Below are 26879 nucleotides of genomic sequence, written 5' to 3'. Positions count from 1 at the left end.
GTCGTCGGGGGGAGGGAATAGAGGGAGGGGGGGTAAATTGGAAAAATGAATACAAGGGATAATATTATAAAATATATATATATATATAATTTAAAAAAAAAAAAAAGAAATAAGTGCCACTGGATTGTGAAAAGTCTGAACAAATAGTGGCATGTAAATATAATGAAATATTGTGTCATAAACAACTATGAATATGAGAGAGCTGATATTGAATGAAATAAGCGGTATTAGGAAAAAAAGAATCAAAGTAATATAAATGAAAATAACAAATGGAGTCAAATAGTATGTATAATATAATGATCAATCTTGATTTCAGAAAAGATGTATCTTCTCCTACTTTTAGAGAAGTAGGAGATTCTGAATATAGAATGCTGCAGTCTCTACACATGACCATTGAGTTGTTTGGTATTGCTTACCTTATGGTCCAAATTCCAATCCTATAACATAATCATTAGGTAGCTTCAACTGGATGTTCTGTAGGCATGTCAAATTCAACAAGTAAAAAATTGAAAGTATTGTTTTTCTGTAAAGGACAGAAACTCTGAAAAGGTGTACTTGAATCCAAAACAGCAGAGTGCTTAAGGTTAAATACCTAGTCAATGTGAGATAATGGTTCTATAAACATATACTTAGATGATTATGATTGGCACTTGCTGAATGTAGTGTAGTGAGTTAATTGTAGGGAAGGATTGGAGGGCTTTTTTCCTTTGAAACCCTTCTTCTAAGTTTTATTTTATTTCAAGAGTCCCACCATCCTTCTAGATGTGTCATCTTCAACTCTTCATTTTCCTACCCCATATAACACCAATTTCCAAGTTTCATTATTTTTTTCTACATACAAAAACAGAAAGAAATGATATATAATAAGAACAAGAAGAAGGGTCAAAGGAACAAATATACTTTGAAATTTCCATGTGATGAACTTGATTTCCAAAGATAATAACCACATCTAATACCTTTGATGTGGGTTAAGATTCCTTTCTAATTCCCAACCCCCATGGGAGATATCTGGGCTCTCCCAGCCCTCATTGGATTTGAGCTAACTTGGGCTGTCCCAGCCCCCATTCTAATGATCTACTCAGGTTTCCCAATCCCTATCCCAAGCACAAACAGTTCCTTATCTAAAAACCCATTGAATTCTATTCAAATTCTAACTCTGGCTGAGACCCAGCCAGGAGCCAACCTGGGACTTCACCCAGGAGCCCTTCAGATAAAAAGGGAACCCTGTAGTCCACTTTTTGCAGGAGTCCCAAACATGGCATCCTTATGCTGGCCATGTTAAAGGTTCCTGCCCACTGGTGCCAGCCCTGGCCCTGGTGTCTTTCTACCTTCTAACCTTACTTCCAAACCCCACAATAAACCTCTTTTATTAATCTAGATTTTTGGGTCTGTAAATTCCTTTGCAGAGGACTCTTACACCATTACTAGACCTCATTTAACTCTGTATCCTTGCGCCAAATCCAAAGGGGTTGCAGGAGAGCTCTATTTGACTCCCTGTACCCCGGACCTGCCACTAGACCTCAATTAAACCTAATTTCATTTAGATACTCCTTATCTAATTCTCATCACCTTCACTGGCTTACAAATGGTTTGGTAGTTTTTGAAAGAAAAAAATCATTTTAGAAGTTTTTCTCCTTGCTAATCCCATTTATGGCTAGTTATCATTAAGTCACAATGATACAACATGACATTGCTTTGTGTTTTTATGGCTTCCTAGAAGTAGTCACAAAATCTTATTTATTCTCTCAAAGGTTCTGCATTTGTTCTAATGTTTAAATGATTAGCATCAATATTCTGTTCTTTTTTTCCCTGCCTAATATATGTGAAGATCATTCACATTGCTATTGCATTTTCCCCCCATTTGACACAATGGAATTGATAAGTGACTTAAATGGTCTGTTAATTTTATGGTTCATTTAGTAGGTAATAGAATTTCTGGTTTTATTGTATAAAAATGCTTATGCTAGACAGCAACATAAACTGTGTTACGAGAAGTATAATTGCCATTTACTTTGATTCTTGCAAAAGAAATAACTTAAACACTTAGAACTATATGAGTACTGAGAACTTGATTTTAAGCCAATTCTTGCAAACTGAAGGTGCAATTAACAAGAATAGTAGAATTGTGATTCTTACTGTAACTGATGAATAATCGCAGAATATGTGTAATTTGATACATCCCAAATGAGTGGAATTCTTACTAAAGAGCTATTTCATCCAAAAAGAAAAACAATAATTGCCACTTGCAGGAAAGTGCCAGCACTGCTCATGCTACCACCATGTTGAACCTTGATGAGATCAAAGTAAAAACAATTATAAAGAACTGGAAACTCTCATCATCAGTGTGAAAAAGGACAAGGTTATAATTCTGGGTGATTTTAATGCAAGAATAGACACAGACCAAAAAACATGGCAGGGATTTCTTAGGAGAAATAGCAACAGTCACTTACTACTTGTGCATCTCATGACTTTCTTATCACCACTACTATCTTCCACTTTCATAAACACAATAAAATACAATAAATTTCATGGCTGCACCCTTGCAGCAAAAGTTGCCATTTACTAGACTATGTCATTAGTCACAAAGGTAATTTGTGGCATAGAGTCCTGAACTTATCCTTTCTAAATCTGCTGCAGCCCCAAGGCAATACTTGAAGATTGAATGTTAACAGACTAAAATAATTCTCTGAATTGGAACAATTTATTGCTTACTTGGAAGAAAAACTGAAGCAACACATGGTTGACAATAGTAGAGCTGAAAAGGAGTCGACAGCATTTAGCAATTTGGTGTACAGCACTACACTTACTCATCTGGGCTAGAACATTCACAAACATCAAAATAGGGTTGACAAAATTGATGGAGAAATTCAGAAGCTCCTAAATGAAAATTGATTACTCTACAAAGTTTATCAGCTGAATAGTCCCTTCATCTCTAAGAAGGTAGAATTTTAGTCCATCAAAAAGTTCAGCAGAAGCTGAGAGAGATGCAGAATTCTTGATTCATTAAGAAGGCAGATGAAATTCAGTTTTACAGTAATAGTAACAATCCAAAGATGAAGGTCAAATATGAAGGCTATTTTGGAACCAAAGATTTATGGTACATCTCAACTACTCAGTGCCAATGGAACTACAATGATTAATGATTATGACATGATCCTAGAGAGATGGTTTGCACATTTCTATAGTGTTCTCAATAGACACTTATTAATCAGTGCTGAAACCACTGACCATATATTTCAGGTGGTAGAAACAAGAACTTTTTTTTTGGGGGGGGAATGAGCCTCTATTTTTGTTCCCCTGCATTTTTTATTTCCTCCACAGGTTAATTTTACACTGTTTCTAAAGCAGATTCCTCTTGTACAGCAGAAAAACTGTTTGGATATGTATGCATAGATTGTATTTAATTTATATTTTAACCTATTTAACATGTAGGGGTCTTGAATGCCATTAGGCTTCTTTTGTGTGGTAAAGCACCTGGTGCCAATTCTCCTTCAATTGAGATGAATAAGGTGGGAGTGGGATGGTCAATTGTTCATACAAAGATTGACAAAATTTTCTGGGTTATATGGCAAGAGAAAGTTATTCTACTCAAATCCATTTCTATAAAAGTAAAAGAAATAGATTTTCCTATGACAATTACAGAGGAGGGGGGAGACATCAGTTTCTTAAGTTATTGCTGGCAAAATTAATGGCAGAGTCTGGTCCTTCACCTGGAAAATGGTGTCTAACTGAGACATAATGTGTATTACAGAAAGGGCTGAAGAATGTTCAATAAGGTGTTTCCTGCTGGACAAACCCAGGAAAAATACCAGGAACAGAACAAAGGTCTGTAGACAACATTTATCAATATGACTAAGGCCTATGATATTATCGGTTGTGAGAACTTGTGGAAGATCACGGCAAAATTTGATTATTCAAACAATATTATAAGCCAATGATGGCATTCTTCCATGGAAGCCAGATAATAGAGAATTCTCTCAGGATTTCCCAGTCACCAGTGAAGTGCTTATTCTCACACTTTTTAGCCTGATGTTTTCAGCAATATTTGTCAGATGCCTCCAAGGAGGACAAAAACAACATCAAGCTCAGCTATAACCCCTAAAGTACACTTGACTGTGCATTTGATGCAGCCTCTGAGCTGAGATACAACAAAGTATGGATCAATTCTTTGCTGCTTATGATAATTTTGGCCTAATAATTAACACCAAGAAAACACAGGTTCTCTCCCAGCCAGCATTACACCACTGGTTCCAGCATATGGAGAAATTTGAATATGTTTACTTACTTTTGCAGTATACTTTTCAGGAATATACACATTGATGAAGTTGACATACATATTCCCAGAGATGGCTCTCTGTGTGGAAGACCCCAAAATAAAGTGTGGGAGAGAAGAATTATTGAGCTGCTTAGCAAACTGAAAGTCCACAGAACCACTGTGTTGATCTCTTTGTTGTATAGCTGTGAAATCTCCATGCTAGGAAACTGAATTGTTTCCTTTTGAGTCATTTTAGGAAGACTCTGAAGATCACCTGTCAAGGTGAGATCTTCTCTTGAGCTAAACTGCCAAGCATTCAAACTCTAAAACAGAACATGCACCTTGGATTGTCTAGCCATGTTGCTTGAAAAGTAAAAGTACATTTGCCTAAAAGACTATTTTACAGAGAACTCAGACAAAGTAGGCACTCACATGGAGGTCAGAAGAAATGATACAAGAACACACTCACACAATGTCTTTGAAGAATTTTGGAACTGACTGTGTGACATGGGAGATGCTGGCAAATGACCATTCAGCGTGGTATGTCCACATCAAAGAAGGCACTATACTCTATGATTGAAGCAGAATTGTAGCCCAAGAAAAATGTGAGATATACAAACTTCTTTATTCCAAATGTTCATGTGGACTGTGTCTGATCTGTGGTAGAGCATTCTAGGTATATATTGATTAGATTAGCTAGTCACACACACTCCAACATAGTGATGTCATTTTGGTGGTCTTTGAGAATAAAGGACAACAATCAACCAACAGAACATTCCATCACCTGCCCTTTGGTCTTTACACAGGTTGTTTGTCCTCTGCTGCTGGAATGTTTTCCCTGCTCACTTTAATTTCTTGGAATTCTCAGCTCCCTTCAAAGCTCAGTTCAAGTGATATTTCTTATATAAGTTTTTTTTTTTTAAAGTCTAACAAGTATTTTAGGATTCTCTCCCTGGTGCCTAAAATTGTTTTGCATTTACTTGGTCATAGAGCAGAGCTGGGCAATGTCCAGTCTTCAGTCCACAAAATCATTTGCTAAGGCAACCAGAGGTGATGATGAACTGAAAGCTAGGAACAACTTCCCATTGTTTGAGTTCTAAAAATGGTATGCCAAGTGGCTCTTGGCAGAAAAAAAGATTCTCCACTGTAACGTTCTGTTGTCTCCAGAAATTGCCGATCACTCTCTGTGAGGAGATCTGCTGTCCCAACTCAATCCCAGACTAGACTCTTCTTCCTCCAGAGAGACGTCCCAACTCTGTCCTAGAGTAGACTCTTCTTCTTCCAGAGAGCTGTCCCAACTCTGTCCTAGAGTAGACTCACTCTAGGCTCAATGTTGTCTTCTTTTATCCTCCTAGAGAATGGGCGTGTGAGAACTCAAGGGCTTGTGGGAAAATTACTTCAATCAATGAACTTGCTTCTTTTAAAAGTTGTGTAAACTCCTTTTCATATGTAAACTCCTCCTCAGAAGTTCAAAGGGGTAAACTCCCCTTAAAGGCTGGAACCAAAGGTGTGAACTAGAGAATTGTTAAGTACCGACTTAGCACTTAGTAAGAACCTAACATCTCCCCCTTTCTTTTGATTTAGAACATAGGGTGATCATGACCTTGAAACATAAATCCATCAGTATGGAAGGTATTACACATAATTACATAAATTACATAAACACATAGTAACATAATACATGCTAGAAGTATGTAACAAATAACATGATCAAATAATCATAAATTGAGAATTTATAAATGTCCATAAGTCCATTGTCCATTAGTCTCATCTTGTGTTATGAAATCCAATGATTCCTGCTGGTTTTAAAGTTTTTTTAACAGTCTTATTAGCCATGCTCTTTCAGTTACAGATGTTTCTTAGATTTTCTCCTTTGTTTTGAGATCTTTCTCTTTTTCTGTCTCTCTCTGATGGACAAGGCGAATATGACTTGTTGGCACCCATCTGATTCCTTCTCCATCTGAAGAAATATAAGCAAACCCTCTCCCCCAAGCAGTCAACCTATCTGGTCCCTTCCATTCACCACTTTCTGGGTCTCTCCACATCACCTGGAGATTATCTAAGAACAGTGGAGCTGCTCTTACTGGACACTGCCCTTCTGGTGTGTTATAAAACCTGTCTGCTGGAGCCAGTACATCTTTGTCAAAAATTAGAAAATTAATGAGAACTAAATTTAGAAGTTCTCTAGGGTTACCTGTGGTACCCCCTTTCTTTTGTTTTTGGAGGAGTGTCTTAATGTCTCTGCTTCTTCTACTATTGCCTGACCTTGTGGATTAAAAGGTATGCCAGTGGTGTGTAAAATCTTATACTGCACACAAAAGTGTGCAAAATGTTTAGAAGAATATTCAGATCCATCATCTGTTTTTATTTCTTGTGGCACACCCATAATTGCAAATGCTTGGATAAGGAATTCAGTGACCACTCGGGCTGTCTCTTTTGCTGTTGGCACTGCAAAAGTGAATCCTGAAAAGGTTATCTACCACCAAGTGGATAAAAGATAGAAGACCAAAAGATTTATAGTGGGTCACATTCATTTGCCAGATTTCATTGGGTTTCAAACCATGAGGGTTCTTCCCTGGAGGGAGTGTAGGAGCGTGGAAAGGAAGGCAAGCTGTACAGTTTTTTACTATGCTCCTAGCTTCCTCTCTTGTTATTCTAAATTGTAAACGTAAAGCTCAAGCAGCCTGATGATATTTAGAATGAGATTCTTGTGCTTCCTGAAATAAAGGAGTACTGGCTAACATAGTTAAAAGGCTATCTGCCTTTGAATTTCCATCAAAAATAGGACCTGGAAGTCCACTATGTGAGTGGACATGCAAGAAAAAAATCTTGCCTGGATGCTTTCTCACTTGCTCTTGAAGTTCCTTAAAGAGCTGATAAATATTAGAGGCTGCAAATTTTATTTGGGCTGTGGCAATTCTTTGTACTATACCTACTGAATAGGCTGAATCAGTAATTATATTTACGTCTCCTTGGTAATAAGAGCGAGCTAGCATGATAGCAAATAATTCATTCTGCTGAGTAGACTGAAAAGGAGTCCTGACTGCTCTCTTTATGATTAAATCATGAGAGTATATAGCACAAATATTTTCTTTGGAGGCATCTGTAAAGATTTAAGAGGAATCTTAGAAACCTTTTCTTCAAAAATCTATCGCCAATTATATTGTAGCCGGGTTATCTTTAATGGAGACCCATATGCAAAATTTGGAGCTGTGGCCAATAAAATTTGCCATTCTGGGATGGTCTCACAGCATACATTAATTTGTGCATTAGTATAGAATGTGTACATTTTTTCAGGACTTAACCCAGATAATTGTACTACTCTCTTAATAGCCTTTAATAAAATTCTAGCCACAAGCACTGGGTAAGGAGTAAATCTTTGTTCTGGTTGTGCTGGGAGGTTCACCCACTCTATCACACTGTCTCCTTGATGAAGAACTGCTGTGGGTGCCTCTTTTGTAGCAAAACTGATATTTCCAAGGGTTTTTTGAGTGACTCTTTCAACCACATTGGATAAAGCCAGTTCAACTTCTCTCAAAGTCTCTTGTGTTTCTTTTGTAAGCTGGCATGGTGAATTTAAAGCACTGTCTCCCCTTAAAATGTCATATAGAGGTTGCAGTTGATTGGTAGTTAAGCCTAACACTGGACGCATCCATTGGATATCTCCTATTAATTTTTGGAAATCATTTAAGGTGTTCAACTCTGTTCTTAAAGAAAGCTGTTGTACTGTGAGTGTCTTAGGTTATACTTCATATCCTAAATATTGAAAAGGAGCACGTCTTTGAATTTTTTCTGTAGCTATATGCAGTTTGTAGTACTTTAGTGTTTCCATGGTCTTTTGTAGACATGCTTCTAACATTTGTTCCTCAGGTGCACATCCCAAAATATGATCCATATAATATAACAATATTACTTTTGGAAATGCTTTTCTTACTGGAGCAAGAGCAGCAGCAACATACATCTGGCATATAGTAGGGCTGTTTTTCATTCCCTGTGGCAAAACTGTCCATTCATATCTTTTATAAGGCTCAGCCAAATTAACACTAGGCACTGAAAAAGCAAATCTTTTCATATCCTCCTTATCTAGAGGGATAGAACAGAAACAATCCTTAATGTCTATAACCTAAAGAGGCCATTCTGTTGGCAACTGAGTAGGAGATGGAAGTCCAAGCTGAAGAGTTCCTACAGTTTCCATCTGTTCCTTTACTCTTCTTAGATCAGTTAACATCCTCCATTTCCCAGATTTCTTTTTCACCACAAATACTGGGGAATTCCAAGGACTTAGAGACGGCCGCAAGTGTCCTTGGTCAAGTTATTCTTGCACTATAACTAATAAGACCTGAATTTTATCACTTGTTAAGGGACACTGGTCTACCCACACTGGTCAATCAGTCTTCTACTGAATAGGAACTGGTGCAAGTGCAGGTAGGTCTTCAACAGCAGCCCTGCCTAAAAAGCCGAAGTGCTTATTTGTAATCCTATCTGCTGTAAAATGTCTCTTCCCCACAGATTGATGGGGATTTTTTCAACCACAAAAGGAGTAAAAACTCCTGTTTCACCTTCAAATGTCCATCTCAAAGGCATAGCACTAACTTCTGCTGCTATTGATCCTCCTACCCCAGACATGTGTCTGCCTTAATCTTTGGCCAGTGACTGAGCCAATTGACATCTCTAATAACTGTACGATCTGCACCCGTGTCTACCAATCCTTCAAATGGCATTCCATTTATATAAATAGTAAGCATAGGTCAGTCAGCTGTCACAGCTGCTGTCCAATATATTCCTGGATTTTGTTCAGAGTCAGAATCTAGGCGACTATCACCAGGTTGCTTATTAGGGGTACATAACAATAAGCCTGATGCTACTACTTCTCCTGGTTGATAAATCACACGTTGTTAGTGACTGGGATATTAGCTACACGTTCTCCAGTTTCCCACATCAGTGTATGGATGAACACTGTTTTGTAAGCACTCTCAGAAAGTGAAATGGTCAAGCCTACTGTGCCTGGAGGCAAAAGATCCATAGGCTGAATAGGAACAGATTTCACTTCTCCAGGTAGTATCTCAGTAGTCTCTACTACATACAACTCTATTTTTCCTAATTTCAATCCCTTTCTTCCATCTGATTGCCTTTTGGCTGATCGATCATGTCTTAAATTTCTCTGGATGTAACCTCGGCTGCCATCATACCCCACTTCGGGGGCTGAAGCTGGGCCTTGCCTCTCATTTCCCTAGATCAATCTACATTCGGAGGCCAGTGGAGACCCTTGTGACATTTTGGATATGGTGTTTTAGGTCTTCTCTCATCTTATCTTCTCACTCTATCTCCATATCTACAGAGCTCTTAGATGTCCAATTTTTCCACATTGGAAACATCGACAAATTTCTCCAGAAGTTATTTGCCAAGAGGGACCCTGTCTTTCCATGTTCATCATAGTCCGGGTGTAAAAAGCATTTGTTCCCACTGTAGCACTTCGTCTTATGAACTCCTCTAAAGGAGTATCTTTGTCTAATCCCCATATAATTATTTTTCAAATCTCATTGGCATTTTCCTTAGCCCAATGTCTGGTCATTATTTCTATAGCTGCATTTTCTCCAATAGTTCTTTTGACAGTAGTTTGCAGACGTCTCACAAAATCCACAAAAGGTTCATTGGGACCTTGCTCTATTTTAGTGAAAGCCTCTCCCCGATTTTTCTGTCTGGGGAGGAAACCCCAAACACAGCCTTAGCAATTTGCTCATACACTGTCATGGGGTAATTAATCTGTTCTGAATTCTCTCCATATTGACCTTCACCAGCTAAGTGCTCAAAAGTGAATTGTGTGTTAAATCCTGTTTCTATATTGCATCTAACTTGGATTTTACATAATTCATGAAACTCCGCAAGCCACAATAAGTTTTGTCCAGGTTCTAGACATGTCCTTGCTATGGATTTCCAATCATTTGGGGTTAGGACTTCATAAGACAAACCATCTAGTAACATTTTAACATAAGCTGATGTAGCCCCATAAAGGACACAACCTTTTTTCAAATCTTTAATTTTATTCAAATCTAAAGGTGTATATTTTCTCCTTTTTTGACCTACAGAGTCAATTCCTTCAATCACAGATTATGCATATATAAAATCACTTATATCCTGTCCTTCTCTCTTAGCCTTACTTAATGCTTTTTCTAACCTTGTCATAGGCTGCTTCACAGGCGATTCTGTTTGTGTTTCTGCCTCTTCCCCTCCTATTTCTTCCTCCACCCCTGAAGGTGGAGTTGATATGGGCCTGTCAATAATCTGCATTGTAGTTCAATTAGCCTGTCAGAGAGGATAGAAGACTGGCCTTTGCACTAAGACCTCCAGAGTTAAATCCTACCTCTGATACATACTAACTATATAGCCCTGATCAAGTTCTATAACCTTATAATGTTTTATAAGAGTATGATTTGAAGAGCAACAGCATTAAAATCTGGGACTTCCTTGAATCAATCACTCATCCAGTCACTGTCTCTATCTCTTTTTACTTAGTATATATTTTGTATCTACCTACCTCTGTATCTGTTGCTTCTCTTCAGTAAAATGTAAGGCTTTTGAGCACAGGGCCTATTTTATTTTTTTGTATCCCCTGCACCTAGGCAACTATGTGGAATAGTGGAGAGAACACTGGATCAGGAGTCAGAAGACCCAAGTTTAACTATGACTTTAGACATATACTAGCTCTCCTTAATGCAAAATGAGGATAAGAATAATACCTATTTCCTAGGGTCAAATAATATAATATTTGTAAAGTACTGAGCAAAGTGTCTAATACATACTAGATACATAATAAATACTTGTTTCTTTCCTTAATAAATTCATGATGAACCGAATTACTAAAATCTAGCTAGACTGGCAGTCCTCTGTTACTCCAGCTTAGTAACTGTCAAAAACATTAATAGCCAGCTTGGCATAAACTGTTCAGTGAAGCCATGCTAACCCTTTTGGATTACTACTTTCTTTTCTAGGTATTCACTTATCATTCTTTCAATGCTACATTCCAGAGAGGCAGCATTAGAGTAGTGGATGAAGGGTGGCCTCAAAGCCAAGAAGACCTGGATTCAGGACACCCTTTTGTCCCATTCTGGCTTTGTATCCCCTTCAGCAAGTTCTTTAATTTCTTAGTGCAAAGATGATGCTGACTTGCATTAGTAGAGGAAGGTTTTTCATCTGGGAGTTTCCTTTATGAAACTCCCAATAAAACCACAGTTTCTGTTTCTATTTGTTATGAAAGGGACTAAAGATAAACTCTTTGGACTATATAAATTCCAGTCTCTTTCCTTTTAAAAAATTTTGAATATTTGCCCTTTTCCAGGCCTTTAATACAATTCCTATGATCCATGATCTTTCTAAGATCATCAAATTTAGGGTTCAGTACTGGAGGATGAAGTTTATCTGGCATAGGTAACTTGAACTCATTAAGATTAGCTAGATATTTTCTTTCTTTCTATGTATCAATTTCTTATTAACTTTATGTTCTTTCCTACCTCCAAAACAATATTCTCCTTGGCAGAGAAAACAGAAGCAAAAAAATTAAGCAGCTCTGACTCTTTCTTTTGTCATTATTGTTCTCTCTATCCTAAGCAATAGTACTTTCTCTCTTTTGAGCTTTCTTTTTTCCCCAATATTACTTTTAGAAAACTCTTTTTTATTGTTATCTTTTCTCACCTTCAACTCATATCTAAGCTAGATAACACTAGTCTGACATTTGTATTCATTCTGTTGACTGTCAATGTCTCAAAGACATTATAAACTTAACATATCCAAAACTGAATTTGTTATCGTTTCCTCTCCATCCTTAAACCATCCCCTCTTCCTAACTTCCATATTAATATTAAAGGATCACCATTTTCCCAAGTCACCAGGTTTACAATCTACATTCTCCCCATACCCAATTTGTTATTAAACCCTGCCAATTTTCCCTTCACATCTCTCATATGCACCCCTTCCTTCTCTTGGTTCAGGTTTTTATTACTCCAACCAGGACTATTGCAATAGTCTTCTCCTTGTCTTCCCCATTTCAAGTCTCTCCTTCATTCAGCTATCAAAGTGATTTTCCTAAATACACAGGCCTGACCATGTTATTTATTGTACTACTAAATTCCAAAGCTTTTCATGCCCTTCAGGATCATATATAATAATATCCTTTATTTGGCTTTTAAAGTCCTTCATAACCTGTTCCCTTCTTACCTTTCCAGAGTCCTTATACCTTACTCCCTTCCATGTACAATCTAGTACCTTTAGCTTCCTTATGATTCCTCACATACAACAATCCATGTTCTAACTCTAAGTATTTTCATTGGCTGTCTTATATGTTTAGTATACTCTTTATCTTCATCTCTGCCTCTTGTCTTCCCTGGTTTCTTTTAAGTCTTAGCTAAAATTTTACTTTTTGCAAGAAGTATTTCCTAATCTTGGTTAATCTTAGTTCCTTCTCCCGAGATTATCTTCAACTTGTCTTGCATATATCATATATATATATATATGTATATACACACACATATATGTGTATATATGTATATTTTTTGTCACCCCCATTATAATGTGAGCTCCTAAAGGGCACAGACTTTTTGTCTTTATATCCCTAGAACTCAGCACAGTACATAACATAGTAGGCATTTAATGTTTGTTGATTTGAGTAGACTTGATCACTCTGGGACTTGATTTCTTCATTTAAGTTTAAGATTGTATGAGCATATATAATAATATGCATTCCAGGGATAATTTTAGCAACATCTTAGCCACTAGAGGGATTAGATTCAGATGTCAGCCTAAAACAATAGATAAAAAGAAGTTAAGGTTCACTCAAGGGATACGGCTACTGAGTATATTTCAAGCCAACAAAGACAGACAGAAAAAGAGTTGACTACAAGTTTTGAAGTGAAAGTCAGCAAAAGCCTACAGAGAAATCTTTGGAACCATACAAGAAAATGCCTTCATTGCCTAAGAAACCATAGATCAAGGAAACACTACTGAGTCATAAAATAGCTTAGCTTTGGATCAGAAAAGTGATATAGAAGACATAAAGGGATGATTGGAAGGCAGGCTGAGAGAATCCCTCTAGACTATCACTGGTGTTAACTTGAATCTCAGGCTGGTTACCAAGGAGACTTGATCTGGCAACTAACTCAGATAAAAAGCTTATTAAGACAGAAAAAGAGTGCCAGTTGAACTGATTTGTGGCTATATTTTAGTTACCTAGGATAAGAAATCTGCATTCTATAAAGCTTTTTCATGATTGGACTTTTGATTTCCTCTTTTAAGAAGTATGTATTCTTAGGGTAAAAAAATTTAAAAGATGATATAATAAAAAATGAAAGAGACCATGAAACAACCCACTCCATTTTCAATGCATTAAAATCCAGAATTGTCAATTACTATAATTTTATAACTTTATCATTTTGTTTAGTATATTAAATCTCTACCTGTTTCTGTGTATTTTCAGATAATAAATCAATACTATTTTAAAAGCCTAGAGAAGGGTTTTGTGGCTTATTTCAGGGACATCAAAGGGAAAAAGTTGGAAATCTTTTTCTCCCTTTCCACAGGATATCTCTGTAGAAAAGATTTCAAATGGGGAAAAAGTGCAGTTAAAATAATATCAAAGGAGCAAGCAGATAATTGGAACTTGTAGATGAAAAAAAAAGGGTATGGAAAGCTGGACAGAATTAGAAAAGTTTAGAAGAGTTGGTTAACAGAAATGAGTCTCAAATCTATATATCCATCCCTAATCTCTCTTGGATTCTAGTTCTTCATTATCAACAACAATGATTTTTCACTGACTAAAGATACCACCTGACACTTTAAACTTATTACTTCCTTTGTCTTCTCCCAAATTCTTTCTTTTTATGGAGTGCATCATCATACTTCCAGGTATTCACTTTCATAACCTCAAAGTATTCCTTAATTCTTTCCTTTACCTCACTCAATCATATCCATTCAGCTGTCACCCTTTGTCAATTATATGTTCATGGGATGTTTTACATCTCTAGATCCCCTTTTCTCTATGCATATGGTCTTTATCCTAGTCCAGAACCTCATCATCTCTTAAGTGGTTTATTGTAATATAGTAGCTTTCTAATTGGTCTGTTATTTCCCATCCCTCTCCTTTCTAATTCTTCCTATGGCAACCAAAATAATCTTCCTATTGTACGTGTCCAATTAAAAAACCCTTTAATAATTTCCTATTTCTAAGAATAAAAACAAAATTCTTGGCATGACATATCTCATTACTCCCTTCATTGCAATGTACAGTTCAGTTAAACTGAACCCCTATCTTTCCCTGAATTCTATAATCCATTTGTCACCTCTGTACATCTACCTGAGTCATTTGCTGAATCTGGAATGTACTCCTTTACTCATTTCTTACATCTCTGAATCCTTTTCTTTCTTTAAGGTTCAGTTTAGGTGCCATATCCTCCATGGATAATTTTCTGATTTTCCACGTAGTTAGTGCACTTCAAATTCATTCTCATTTATTTATTTGTGTATGTATCACAACCCTTGATAAAATGTAAGCTCCGCAAAAGCAGGGATTGCTTAATTTTTGTATTAGTATTCCTAATATCTAGAACACGGCATAATAAATACAATAAATGTTTGTTGAATTGAACACTGTCAGAGGTGGCAAGCAGCTTTCAATGTTAAATCCTCCTTAGTATAGCCTTCTTTCCTTCACTCTTCTAAGATCAATGTCTCACTAACCTCACTAATTTCCCCTATTACTTACCTTTTACTTTAATAAAACTTATCTACACCCAATTCATTTATTTTCTGATTCTACATCCTTAATGGATGCCATTGTCTATACATGTGCACATATACACACAAAAAAGTTCATATTTATTTCTCCTTTTAAAATGTGCCTCAAAACTTTGTTCTTTAGGGAGATTTCCCTGACACATACTACCCTCAGTTGATTACTCCTTTACATTATTAACATCTTTAGTTTCTAAGTATTTACATCAATTTGTTAGGAAATTTGTACTACTTAAGAGTAAGTACAGGATAACAGGAGATAACAGGAGAAACACTAGATCAGAATTCAGGAGAGCTGGTACTTACTTCCAGCTCTGTCACTATCATATGGATAACAACAATTCATTTCCCTTCTGAGATTCAGTTTAGTTATAAAATGAAGTTAGATCAGATGATATCCAGCTGTCAGTTTTATAATTCTATATGTTGTCTTATTAGTGATCATAAATTGTTCCATGGGTGAATGTTTTGTTTCTCCATTTATAAGATCTGGAGGTTGCGAACAAGGCTTTCTATTTATTTTAAATTATCTTATTTTAATCTTTCCTACAACAAATTAGGAACTCGGTAAAACTTGCTTTTCTATTAATCTACTTATAAACAAAACAGTTAGGTATGATGGTGCATACTTGTGATTCCAGAGAGGAGAGGAGAGGAGACTGATAGATCTTTTGCGCTCCAGAATCTGAGAGAGCTATGCTTACTCAGTGTCTGCCCCTAACTTCAGCATTATTATAGTGAACTCTCAGAAGTAGAAGTGGTGGTTTAGGGGAAATTTCTTAGGTTGCCTAAGAAGGGGTGAACTAGCTCAAGCTAGAAATAGAGCAAATTCAAATTCCAATGCTGAGTCCCAATGAGTAGCCCTTGTACTTCCAATATAGTCAAGATAAAGTGACTCAGTCTTTTTAAAAAAAGAAATTAATGCTGAATAAATTGTGGTATATGAATATTATGGAATATTATTGTTCGGTAAGAAATGACCAACAGGATGATTTCAGAAAGGCCTGGAGAGACTTACATGAACTGATGCTGAGTGAAATGAGCAGGACTTCAATAACATACTTCAATAACAATTCTATATAATGATCAATTCTGATGGATGTGGCTCTCTTCAACAATGAGATGAACCAAATCAATTCCAATTGAGTAATAATGAACTGAACCAGATACACCCAGTCAAAGAACTCTGGGAGATGACTATGAACCACTACATAGAATTTCCAATCCCTCTATTTTTGTCTGCCTGCATTTTGGATTTCCTTCACAGGCTAATTGTACACTATTTCAAAGTCTGATTCTTTTTATACAGCAAAACAACTGTTTGGACATGTATACATATATTGTATTTAATTTATACTTTAACATATTTAACATGTATTGGTCAACCTGCCATCTGGGGGAGGGGGAGGAGAGGAAAAATTAGAACAAAAGGTTTGGCAATTGTCAATATTGTAAAATTACCCATGCATATATCTGGTAAATAAAAACTATTTAAAAAAATTACCCATGAACTTTGCAGTTAAAAAAAGTGATAATTATAAAATAAAAAGATAACTTAAAAAAAAAAGAAATTAATTCTTATCTCCAAAAACTCAAGTGTAAAAGTCATTAGTGTTTTCTGCTTTTCATAATCAAGATTGGCCAAAACATGGCTTTTCTAGAGAATTATAATTTTATGTAGAAAAATCTAGTTCTAAAAAAGTATCAGTGATTATGAATACATAAAAGCCAAGTTGATACATCAGTTCAATTTATCAAGGAGTTATACGCTTGTTTCTTTGTATTTTGATTGAACTTGGAAAAAATAGCAATCTAATAATAGGAAATAAATGACTAGCAAAGATAGCAGAAGTCTCAGGTTAAGAGCAAATAATGAATGAGACTCTTGCTAAAGCCTCTTTATGAATTACTTACCTGTCTTATTACTTGTGTAGCCTTTACATCTATAAAATTCACCATAGTGAAATCCAGGATGATAGTGTGGACAGTTGATATGAAAGATACATCAGAACTATGCTTTCCAGGATCATGTTTGCTCCTATGATGACTTTCAATATGTTCATTGTTTGAAGGTGAAGCTGTTAACAGCTGAACTCCAGAACTATTTATTGTGGTATGGCTAGGAACCCAGACTTTGTCTACTTCTTCATTCTTTGAATTTAGGTTTCTTAAATTGCCATGGCCCATCATGCAAACCATTTGCTCTTCAGACATACTACGACTCATAAGGGGACCTTCAAATCGTGAGCAGTGGAACACGTCAATGGAGGATATATCACTTTCAGACCTGTTTTCAAGGTGATCCGTGTAAGCAATCTGGGACAAGAGTAAAGGAAAATGTGAAAGAGTCAGAAACTGAACTCAGACCTGGAGCAAAGAAGTTGGCTGACAGATCAATTCATCACCCTTCTTTTATTTTAAGCTATTCTCAAACCTTTCTTCCTTCAGAAAATCTTCCTAGATTATATATTAAATATGTCTATTTATAGGATTATAGATTTAGGAGTTGGAGGAACCTCAAAAGACATCTCATTCAAAACCTTTACATTATAAATGAAGAAACAGGGCTCCAGAAATATTAAGTGAGCTTTCCATAAGAATTAAGTAGTACATCTGTGATTTCCTTTGAATCCAAATTCAGGGTTTTTTCCAATGCACCCTGTTGGCTTGCATATGTCCCATGATTATCTCAATTTCAACATATGCAAAATTGAACCTATCCATTCCGCCTTCTAAAAGGCCCCCTCTTCCAACTTCCCTCTATGTATAGAAAAGTGTAACCCCCTCTATGTATAGAAAAGTGTAACCTTTGATTGTGTATAACTAAATTAGAGTTAACTAAATTCAAGAAAACAACATTCAGTCATCTAGTCAAGAGAGAACCTCTTACAGTGTACTTTACCTCCCTGGCCATTCACTTAATCTTTCTGTGACTCAATATTCTCATATAAAGGGGGTTAGATTTGATGGTCTCTAAAGTCTCTTCTAGCTCTAAATCTATAATCACAATAAATCATTATCAATTTTTCCTCAAAAATGGCATTCATTATCTTAATTTTTTTACTTCCACTGACCAATCTCAGTTCAAGTGCCTACATTCTTTCCTGCTTGCTGTTGTTGCAATCTCCTAACAAAGTGTTTTCGTAGCTTCAATCTATTCAGTATAATTATATCTCTGCCTTTCATCAAACACAATTTTCATTAAACATTATTATTCATTTCAATTACTGGTATTGATAAAAATTATTATTGAGTGTGTTAGTCATTGAGGACACAAAAGAATTATAAGACTGTCACTATCCTTGAGGAGCTTTTATTCTAATTAAGGGAGATGAGACACAAACCTAGAAATATAAACTAAAAAATAAAATAATGTATACTGGGTAAGAAGTGAGTGGTACAGGTAACAAATGTTATAGAGCCTCTGAGTAGAAAGTGATCTGTGAGACTTGGTGTGGTCAAGGATGGTTTGATGGAAGGGGTAGGACTTGAAAAGAGCTTTAGGGAAGGTAAATAAATTTACCCAATTGAGAAGGGAAAGGGTATTCCAAATATGATCAAAGATTGCTAAGAAATTAGCAATAACTCTATAGAGGTACCTAGATAGAATAATAGCTAAGAGTATTGTTCTTACAGTCAGGAAAACCTGAGTTCAAGCCTACATCATACAATTAACCTATTGTGTGACCCTGGGCAAGGTACTTATTCTCTCTAAGTCTCAGTTTCCTTATCTGTAAAATGGGAATAATAATACCAACTGACAGTTGAGGATCAAATGGGAAAATAAAGATGAAGTGCTAGCAGACATTAAAGTGGTACATAAATACTAGTCATTATTATTATTGCCTACCATATCAAGTTGAAACTCTTCCATCTTTTTAAAGGACTTCTATAATGAAGCTTGCACTTTATTTCTTACTGCTTCCTGAAATGAACTTTCTACTTCTGTCATACCAAATTCCTCCCTGTCTCAGAAACACACCATTCTTAGATCTACCTTTGGGCATTTGTTCATGCTATTCTCCTCAATGAAAGGACATTCTTACTCTTTCACCTATGTAATTATTATCTCATCTTCAAGATCAAGATTCAGTCCAGTCACCTCCATGAAGTATTTTCTGACTAATTCTAGCTCATAATAATTTTACCCTTTTCTGAAATCCTATGTTATAGCCATAATATATAATTCAGTTCTAATTATATACTGATTTATATTGTTTATTCACTACTTCATGTGTTAAAATTCTTGGCTCTTTAAGTTGGGCAGAGAAAGGACTGGAGAGCAGATATCTAACCACAGAAATTTTTTACTGACAATCATTTATGTTTGTTGAAAGCACATTTATGTTCTTTGGTTAAGTAAAACATCTGATTGCCTTAGGAAAATCTGTTCAGTTTGGTCACATATTAACATGTGATATAGTACACTCACCTGTTCCAGAAAAATCTTGCCCACTTTCAGGTACCTGTAAATCCAAGGAGAGCCAGCTTCAGATCTGAAATGTCTATGTCTTCACATATATGGAAAAACCTTACCTTCTAATTCTCCAAAATTCATCTAAGTACATTACTCAAGGTCCCTTACTCAACATCAAATTATATATCCAATCCCCAAGCAAATGAGGATTCTAGGATTCTTGAGAAACTACTAATGCAATTCTTAGTTAAATGAAAAGAAAAGAAAAGGAGAAAAGTATCTAACCCTGGGGGGTGGCTCCGGTTCATCACAGTTGCAGGCACACTTAAAAGGGACTTCACCTATTTCAGACCTGTTGTCAATGAACAGACTTCTCAAGTCTTCATCAGTAAGAGGCACAGCTTTCAGATCTACCTGAAAAAGATGAGAAGAATATCAAACTGAAAGGGAAGGCAAGATGGTGGAGAGAAATGGGAAGATATAGAGATAGGTAGGTGGGGAAAGAGATTTAATTACCTCTTTTAACAGCACCTGCTTGATTTCCTCAACATTTACAAAAGTGATGGCAGTGCAGAACTGAAAAATTTTCACTCCTGGAATGTACACAGCCTGGAAGACAAAACCATAAGCTGAGGAAATTTCTTAGCTCCTTTATGATATACAAGAACACAAACTTTAGCCCTGAGAAATTTTTATTATTTTCTCCATCATAGGTAAAAGCTAAAGTTTGTGATGAGATTCTAAACAGTTCTACTCTTTTGATATAAATTTACAGTATTTTAGAGCTAGTAGATAAAAACACAATTTTGTATAACATTTAATAAAAATAACCAATTTGCTCAAATTTTTAGCATACTCCTGATTTTATTATGAACCACTAAAACTTCTCTTCCTTTCTTTTGTCTGTTTTCTTGGCCCCCTTTCATCCTTCCATTCTTCTTTTCTTTTTTCTTCTTTTCCATTCTCATTTTTTCTTTTATTCTTTCTTACTCACTTCTTTTTCTTAATTTCTCTATTATTTAGTTTTAAATGATTGCATTAATTTAGGGATACTCCCCTTTCTCTTTCTTTGTCTCTTTCTTTTCCTTTTGTTATTTTTTAAACTTGTCACAATATTGTATAAATTTCCAGAAAAAGCAAGCCAAAAGTTCCTCAAAAGTGAGGAGGTTAAGATTATTGATTTGGCTTCTTACCTCTCGGTAGTCAGTAAAGCTTCTGTAAATGTTGGTGTTCGGGATCTGTCCTAGGACAAGAATGCTGGTTCTGAAATGAAATGTCACATTTCTTTAGAGGCAGTTTCTTTGATTTGATTTGAGAGACATTTGTCACTCTAGGAAAAGCTTGAAAATTGTTCCCTCTTTCCTCCATGTGTCTAAGTATAAATACAATTTTACTTCTGTTTAATGTTAGGGTTTTTTTTTTAAGTACTAACTTCACAAATTATGGTTACTTAAATATAGATATGATATCAAATTTTAAAATAATAATATATTAATGTTTAATGGTTGCAAAGTTAGTTTGTATTGAATAGAAAGCACATTTTGAATTGTGAGGCAATCTCATGTTCCAGAGGAGTCTTAAATGATTTTTTTTTTGTTTTTTATTTCATTATTTTTATCTGCTGAAGTTCCTTTCACATAGCATAACAGTAACAGCCAAAAAATTTTCAAAAAATGTAACATTATTTCTATTGTTGGATAACAGCCCCAGAGCTTTTATTAGTAAAAATGGTTACTAATTCTATAGAGGACATTTTGTACTTGATACTTAAAGCTCTCTTCTTCTAAAGAAAATTTCAAAGTATCAAGCTCTATGTTACATAATAGCTAACATTTACATAAATGTTTATGATTTGCAAAGCCTTTTACATATATATTATTTATTTGGATTGTTACAATGCTGGGAGATAAGAACTATTATTGTTCCCATTGTACAGAAGAGGAAACCACTCAGAAATATTAAGAGTTTGCTCAGTCACAGAGCTACCAGTGACTGGGACATGTCTTCTGAATTCCAAGTCCAGCACTCTTTCTACTGGCTATTTTTAATGCAATACATTTTCCCCCTCAATAGTATTTTATTTTCCTAAATAAAGTAAATTTAATTTTAATTTTAATTAATTTAATTAAATTTAATTTTAATAAATAAAGTAAAGTTAATTTTCAACTTTCATTTTTGTAAGACTTTGTGTTTCAAATTATTCTCCCTTCCTCTATTACTCCCCCTCCCTAAGAGGAAGCATTCTGATATGGGTTAAATATGTGCAATCATTTAAAACATATTACCATATTTGTCATGTTGTACAAGAAAAATCAAATCAAAAAGGAAAATAAGAAAAAGCAAGCAAACAAAAAATTGAAAATATTATGTTTCAATTTATTCATAGTTCTCTTTTTGGATGTGGAGGGTTCTTTTCATCACCAATCATTGTATTTTTGAAAAGAACCAAGTCTACATCGACTTACACTTAACACCGTACACCAAAATCAGGTCAAAATCGTTTCATGACCTAGGCATAAAGAATGAGATTATAAATAAATTAGAGGAACATAGGATAGTTTACCTTTCAGACCTGTGGAAGAGGATGAATTTATGTCCAAAGAAGAACTAGAGATCATTATTGATCACAAAATAGAAAACTTTGATTATATCAAATTGAAAAGTTTTTGTACAAACAAAACTAATGCAGATAAGATCAGAAGGGAAATAATAAACTGGGAAAACATTTTTACAGTCAAAGGTTCCGATAAAGGCCTCATTTCCAAAATATATAAAGAATTGACTCTAATTTATAAGAAATTAAGCCATTCTCCAGTTGATAAATGGTCAAAGGACAATTCTCAGATGAAGAAATTTAAACTATTTCTAGCTATATGAAAAGATGCTCCAAGTCATTATTAATCAGAGAAATGCAAATTAAGACAACTCTGAGATACCACTACACACCTGTCAGATTGGCTAGAATGACAGGGAAAGGTAATGAAGAATGTTGGAGGGGATGTGGGAAAACTGGGACATTGATGCATTGTTGGTGGAACTGTGAACGAATCCAACCATTTTGGAGAGCAATTTGGAACTATGCCCCAAAAGTTATCAAACTGTGCATACCCTTTGATTCAGCAGCACTATTACTGGGCTTATTAAGAATTGGAAACAAATTGAGTAATAATGATTGCAGAACAGCTAAACAAAATATGGTATATGAATGTAACATATTATTGTGCTCTAAGAAATGATGGAAGAAATAGATTCTAAAATAGACTCTAAAAGCTTGGGATAATTTGTACAAACTTATACAGAATAAATCAAAGAGAACCAAAAGAATAGGTTACGTGATTACAATAGTATAAAGGAAAACATCTCTGAAAGATAAGGATTCTGATCAATGTAATGATCAATCATGATTCTAGAAGATTTGATAATTAATTATATTTCTTCCTTCTTGGCTTAGGTGTAGGTGCAAATATAGTTATAGAATGAGTCATATATATTCAGACTAGTGCATGAGAATATATTTTACTTGACTCTACTTATTTGTCATGGGAGAGAAGTTTGGTGGAGAGGAGGAAGAGTTTTAGGGGTAAAGTGATGCTGCAAAAAGAAATGAAAGAGCATCAATGAATGATTTAAAACTCACAGGACAAATAAAGTTCAGAAGGGCACATAAACAAGGAGAGTAGTATCGGTAATACTATGTTAAATTATTAAAATATATTTTTAAAAAGCTATATAGAGATTCAGTTTCATGTAAGATTTTCTTCATATATAGTTATTTAGGTTTGTTGATATTTGTCATGTTAATTTTTTTTTTAAAAAGAATGTCAATAATTGCCAAACAATAAGTCACTCATTTTTATGATAGTGAGAAGGGAGAGGAACCTTAGAAACCAGGAACAGACATTACGAGATATGCCAGAACTAGTTTGAGGGATCAAAGTGGGGTTTTTAGTGAGATTTAAAAGATTCAGCAACCTTCCTCGCACTCTTTCTCCCATATTCTCCTAATTTATCATTTACTACATCATCTACTACCTTTCCCTAAGCTGCCTCTAAAGGGTGGGGCCAAAAGTAAAAACATCCATGCCCTCTATTCCTTCTCACCTTCCTAAGAGGAAGAGTAGTCTGTTAGGACTGTTAATTCTTTTAAATAATGTTTTTCACTTTTCTCAATCTGTCTAGATAGCTAAATGAAACTGTGCTAATTTTGATTACTTGAATGCAAGGGGCATAGCCATTCAATATGCCAAGGGACTTTCTACTAACATTACAAGGACCAGTGGAATACTTGGGCTATCTGCTTATTATGTCTCATCCTCACCATATGATCAGTTAGTCTTCTTTCTCAGTCATATGTTTTACTGATGACATCCTTTATTCTTGTCTTCAAAAGTCTTTAGCCTGCTTACAGCTATGATGTGTCTCCCTCTTGCTTTTATGATATACTTATTTTCAGTTCTCCAGGGACTACTCTATTTCATGCCTCACAGCCATATAACATTGGTAGAATATTGATATTTATAAGATAGACCTTTATGATTTGGAGAAATTTGGCAACTTTAAAGAAATTTTTCAATTCTTGAGAACAATTCAGCCTTTTGTCCTTTTGTTTAATCCTGGACCCAACTTTCTTGTTAATTTGTATGGTCTACAACAGGAGGAATACAGAGAGGCTTGGAGAGACTTACATCAACTGATGCGAAGTGAAACGAGCAGAACCAGGAGATCATTATACACTTCAACAATGATACTATATGAGGATGTATTCTGATGGAAGTGGATATCTTCAACATAGAGAAGAGCTAATCCAATTCCAATTGATCAATGATGGACAGAATCAGCTACATCCAGAAAAGGAACTCTGGGAAATGAATATAAACTGTGAGCACTGTTTTGTTTTGTTTTTCTTCCCAGATTATTTTTAGCTTTCAAATACAATCCTTCCTTTGCAACAACAACAACAAGAAAATTCAGTTCTGCACATATATATTGTACCTAGGATATATTATAAGATACTTAATATGTATGGGAATGCCTGCCATCTAGGGGAGGGGGTGGAGGGAAGGAGGGGAAAAATTTGGAACAGAAGGGAGTACAAGGGATAATGTTGTAAAAAAAATTACCTATGAATATGTATTGTCAAAGAAAATGTTATAATTATAAAAATTAATTAAAAAATTAATTAAAAATATATTTTTAAAATTTGTATGGTTTACCTCATATAGAGGGATTCTGCATTCTCTATATCTTTCCATCAATTATGTCTTCATAAAAATATTGTCACCTGTGGAATACTGCTTATGAAAGTCTGCTTGTTCCCTACTAATACCTTCACTGAATATGCCTTCAATCTATACATTAAATACATTAAGATGATTCTCATAAAAATTTTATAAAAATAAGAAGTAGGCAGTGAACAGGTTGTTTTAATGTTCTTTTGGCTGCTTTTTTCTGGTACAGAGATGGATATATGATCTAAATATAAAATTCAAATTATAGATATAGTTAGGAAGAGGATTCTTAGCTAAGTAAGAAATAAGAGTTGATCATAAAAGTTAAATAGATTACTTAATTATACAAAATTAAAAGTGCATACCCATTAATTGGGGAATGGCAAATTGTGCTAGGTGAAAATAATAGAATATTATTTTGCCATAAGAAATGATGAATAAACATTCAAAGAAATTTGTAAAGAAAAATATAAACTGATGCAGAGTAAGCCAGGAAAAACATGTTATACACAATACACAATGATAACTACACCTGTAGACAACAGCAATGCAATGATTAATTTAACTTCAGAAAAGTAAAAACTAAGCATCATCAGAATTGTGTAATGAGGCAGATTATTTTCATATATGGCTATTGTATTGATTTTTTGGCTTAATATCTTTGTGGAGTTCTATTGGAATGGGTACCAATGGAATGTTTGGGGCAGAGGGAGAGAGATGAGTCATTAAAAATGAAAAGTACATTTAAAAGAACATCAGTAAAGCAGCAAAAATAAAATGAATGTAAGCATTTGATTTTTTTCCTAGATAACCTAAGCAATAGAAGTTTGCTTGTACGATGTGTGTGTGCTGAATGTGTGTACTGATGATTTCTATATACATAATTTTTTTAGTGTTGTGTTTATAGTAAGGACTCATGAGCAAACATGTTATCCATCTCCAAATGTTAAGCTAATGAAGTAGGGAAGCATATTTTTTACTTTTTTGTTTCTTTCCTTCCATCTGTAACATATTTTGCTATTTTTCTTGCCTTCTCATTGTGAGGTTACAGGGGGAGGAAGAGGAAGAGGAGGAGGAGAAAATTCAAACTAAAAACAAAATTGAATTTTAAAAAGATTGTATTCTACTACAAAAACTGTTTAAATGCCTCATCGTGGCATGAAAGATTCTCAGAGGCTAAGCCAATGGGACACAAGTGCAAATGGGGTCCTACAAGGTCAAAAGGACCTGACAGCAAATCTGACTATTGTCTGAGGAACAACCCAGTTCAGAGTTAAGATAATCAGGCCCAGAATGTTGTCTACTATATGAGGAATTGTTTTGGTTAAAAACATATGAAATAGATAACAATATAAAATAGACCTTTGCTTTGTAGTAGTCCTATAGTAGTCCTAGATATGCCATCATTTATTCAGTGATTTTCTACTTAGTGATTTCATTCAACTTAATAAGTTCAAGTTCTATACTAGATAATAATGATACAAAGGACAAGAAAGAGAGAAAAAATAAAAAGAATCAACTATATAATTATATGCTGAGAGAGCTGAGAATTTAAGAAAAATGGATGATCACTTGTAAATATCTATATATAAATATCTATCTATCTAATAAACCTAGGAAGACTTACATGAACTGATTCAAAATGAAATAAGCAGAACCAATTTTTTTTGAAGAAATTGGTATCTTTACATATTCTAAAAGTTAATTTTTAATTTGATTACATTTGTTCATAATGAAAAATTATCTAAGTATAATGGAACATTAAGATTTTTGCCTTTTAAGGAATACCTGTTGACTATCATTATTTTTAATTATAGAAAGATTTTTGAATTTTAGAACTACTTTCATAGTGTTGATTCATTTTGAAGTCTGTGTATTGCAAATGGACTTTTTAAAAAAAGTGACATTATTCAAGTCTCTAGTTAACCATTTCTACCATTTCTATACCAATCTGAATGTCTTTTTTTTTTTAGGTACTCAAAAGCAGGTATTTCACAGCATTTAAAGATCGGTATGATTATTTAATTGTATAAAAGGGACAATATTATTTTCCTTTATTTTTATAAATGATTTTAAGAGTGACAAATATGCAGGAAAATATTTCATCCATTTAAAATTTCTTAGCACCAATAGAAATCATCTATGAATAGAAATGCTTTTTATAATATGATAATCATAAATACATATCTCACTTTGTTTT

At 34.7% G+C, this 26879-nt stretch overlaps 1 protein-coding gene across 10 annotated transcripts in view; it reads right to left on the bottom strand.

Annotated features, from left to right (window-relative positions):
• The window catches only part of SLC26A8 (solute carrier family 26 member 8), a 159441-nt gene that overhangs the window by 59812 nt on the left and 72750 nt on the right, over positions 1 to 26879 (bottom strand). For all 10 annotated transcript variants that reach the window (XM_074311139.1, XM_074311145.1, XM_074311137.1 and 7 more), the window contains 4 exons: positions 20645 to 20714; positions 19968 to 20060; positions 19737 to 19865; positions 16949 to 17350 (listed from right to left, as the gene is read on the bottom strand). In XM_074311139.1, the coding sequence (XP_074167240.1) occupies positions 16949 to 17350; positions 19737 to 19865; positions 19968 to 20060; positions 20645 to 20714 (694 nt within the window). The remainder of the gene's footprint in view (positions 1 to 16948; positions 17351 to 19736; positions 19866 to 19967; positions 20061 to 20644; positions 20715 to 26879) is intronic.

Source organism: Sminthopsis crassicaudata, chromosome 4 (genome assembly GCF_048593235.1).
Source record: "Sminthopsis crassicaudata isolate SCR6 chromosome 4, ASM4859323v1, whole genome shotgun sequence".
In the NCBI taxonomy this organism is placed as follows: domain Eukaryota; kingdom Metazoa; phylum Chordata; class Mammalia; order Dasyuromorphia; family Dasyuridae; genus Sminthopsis; species Sminthopsis crassicaudata.
The sequence above is the reverse complement of the archived record's forward strand: the minus strand, read 5'-3'. Positions and strand labels throughout refer to the sequence as shown.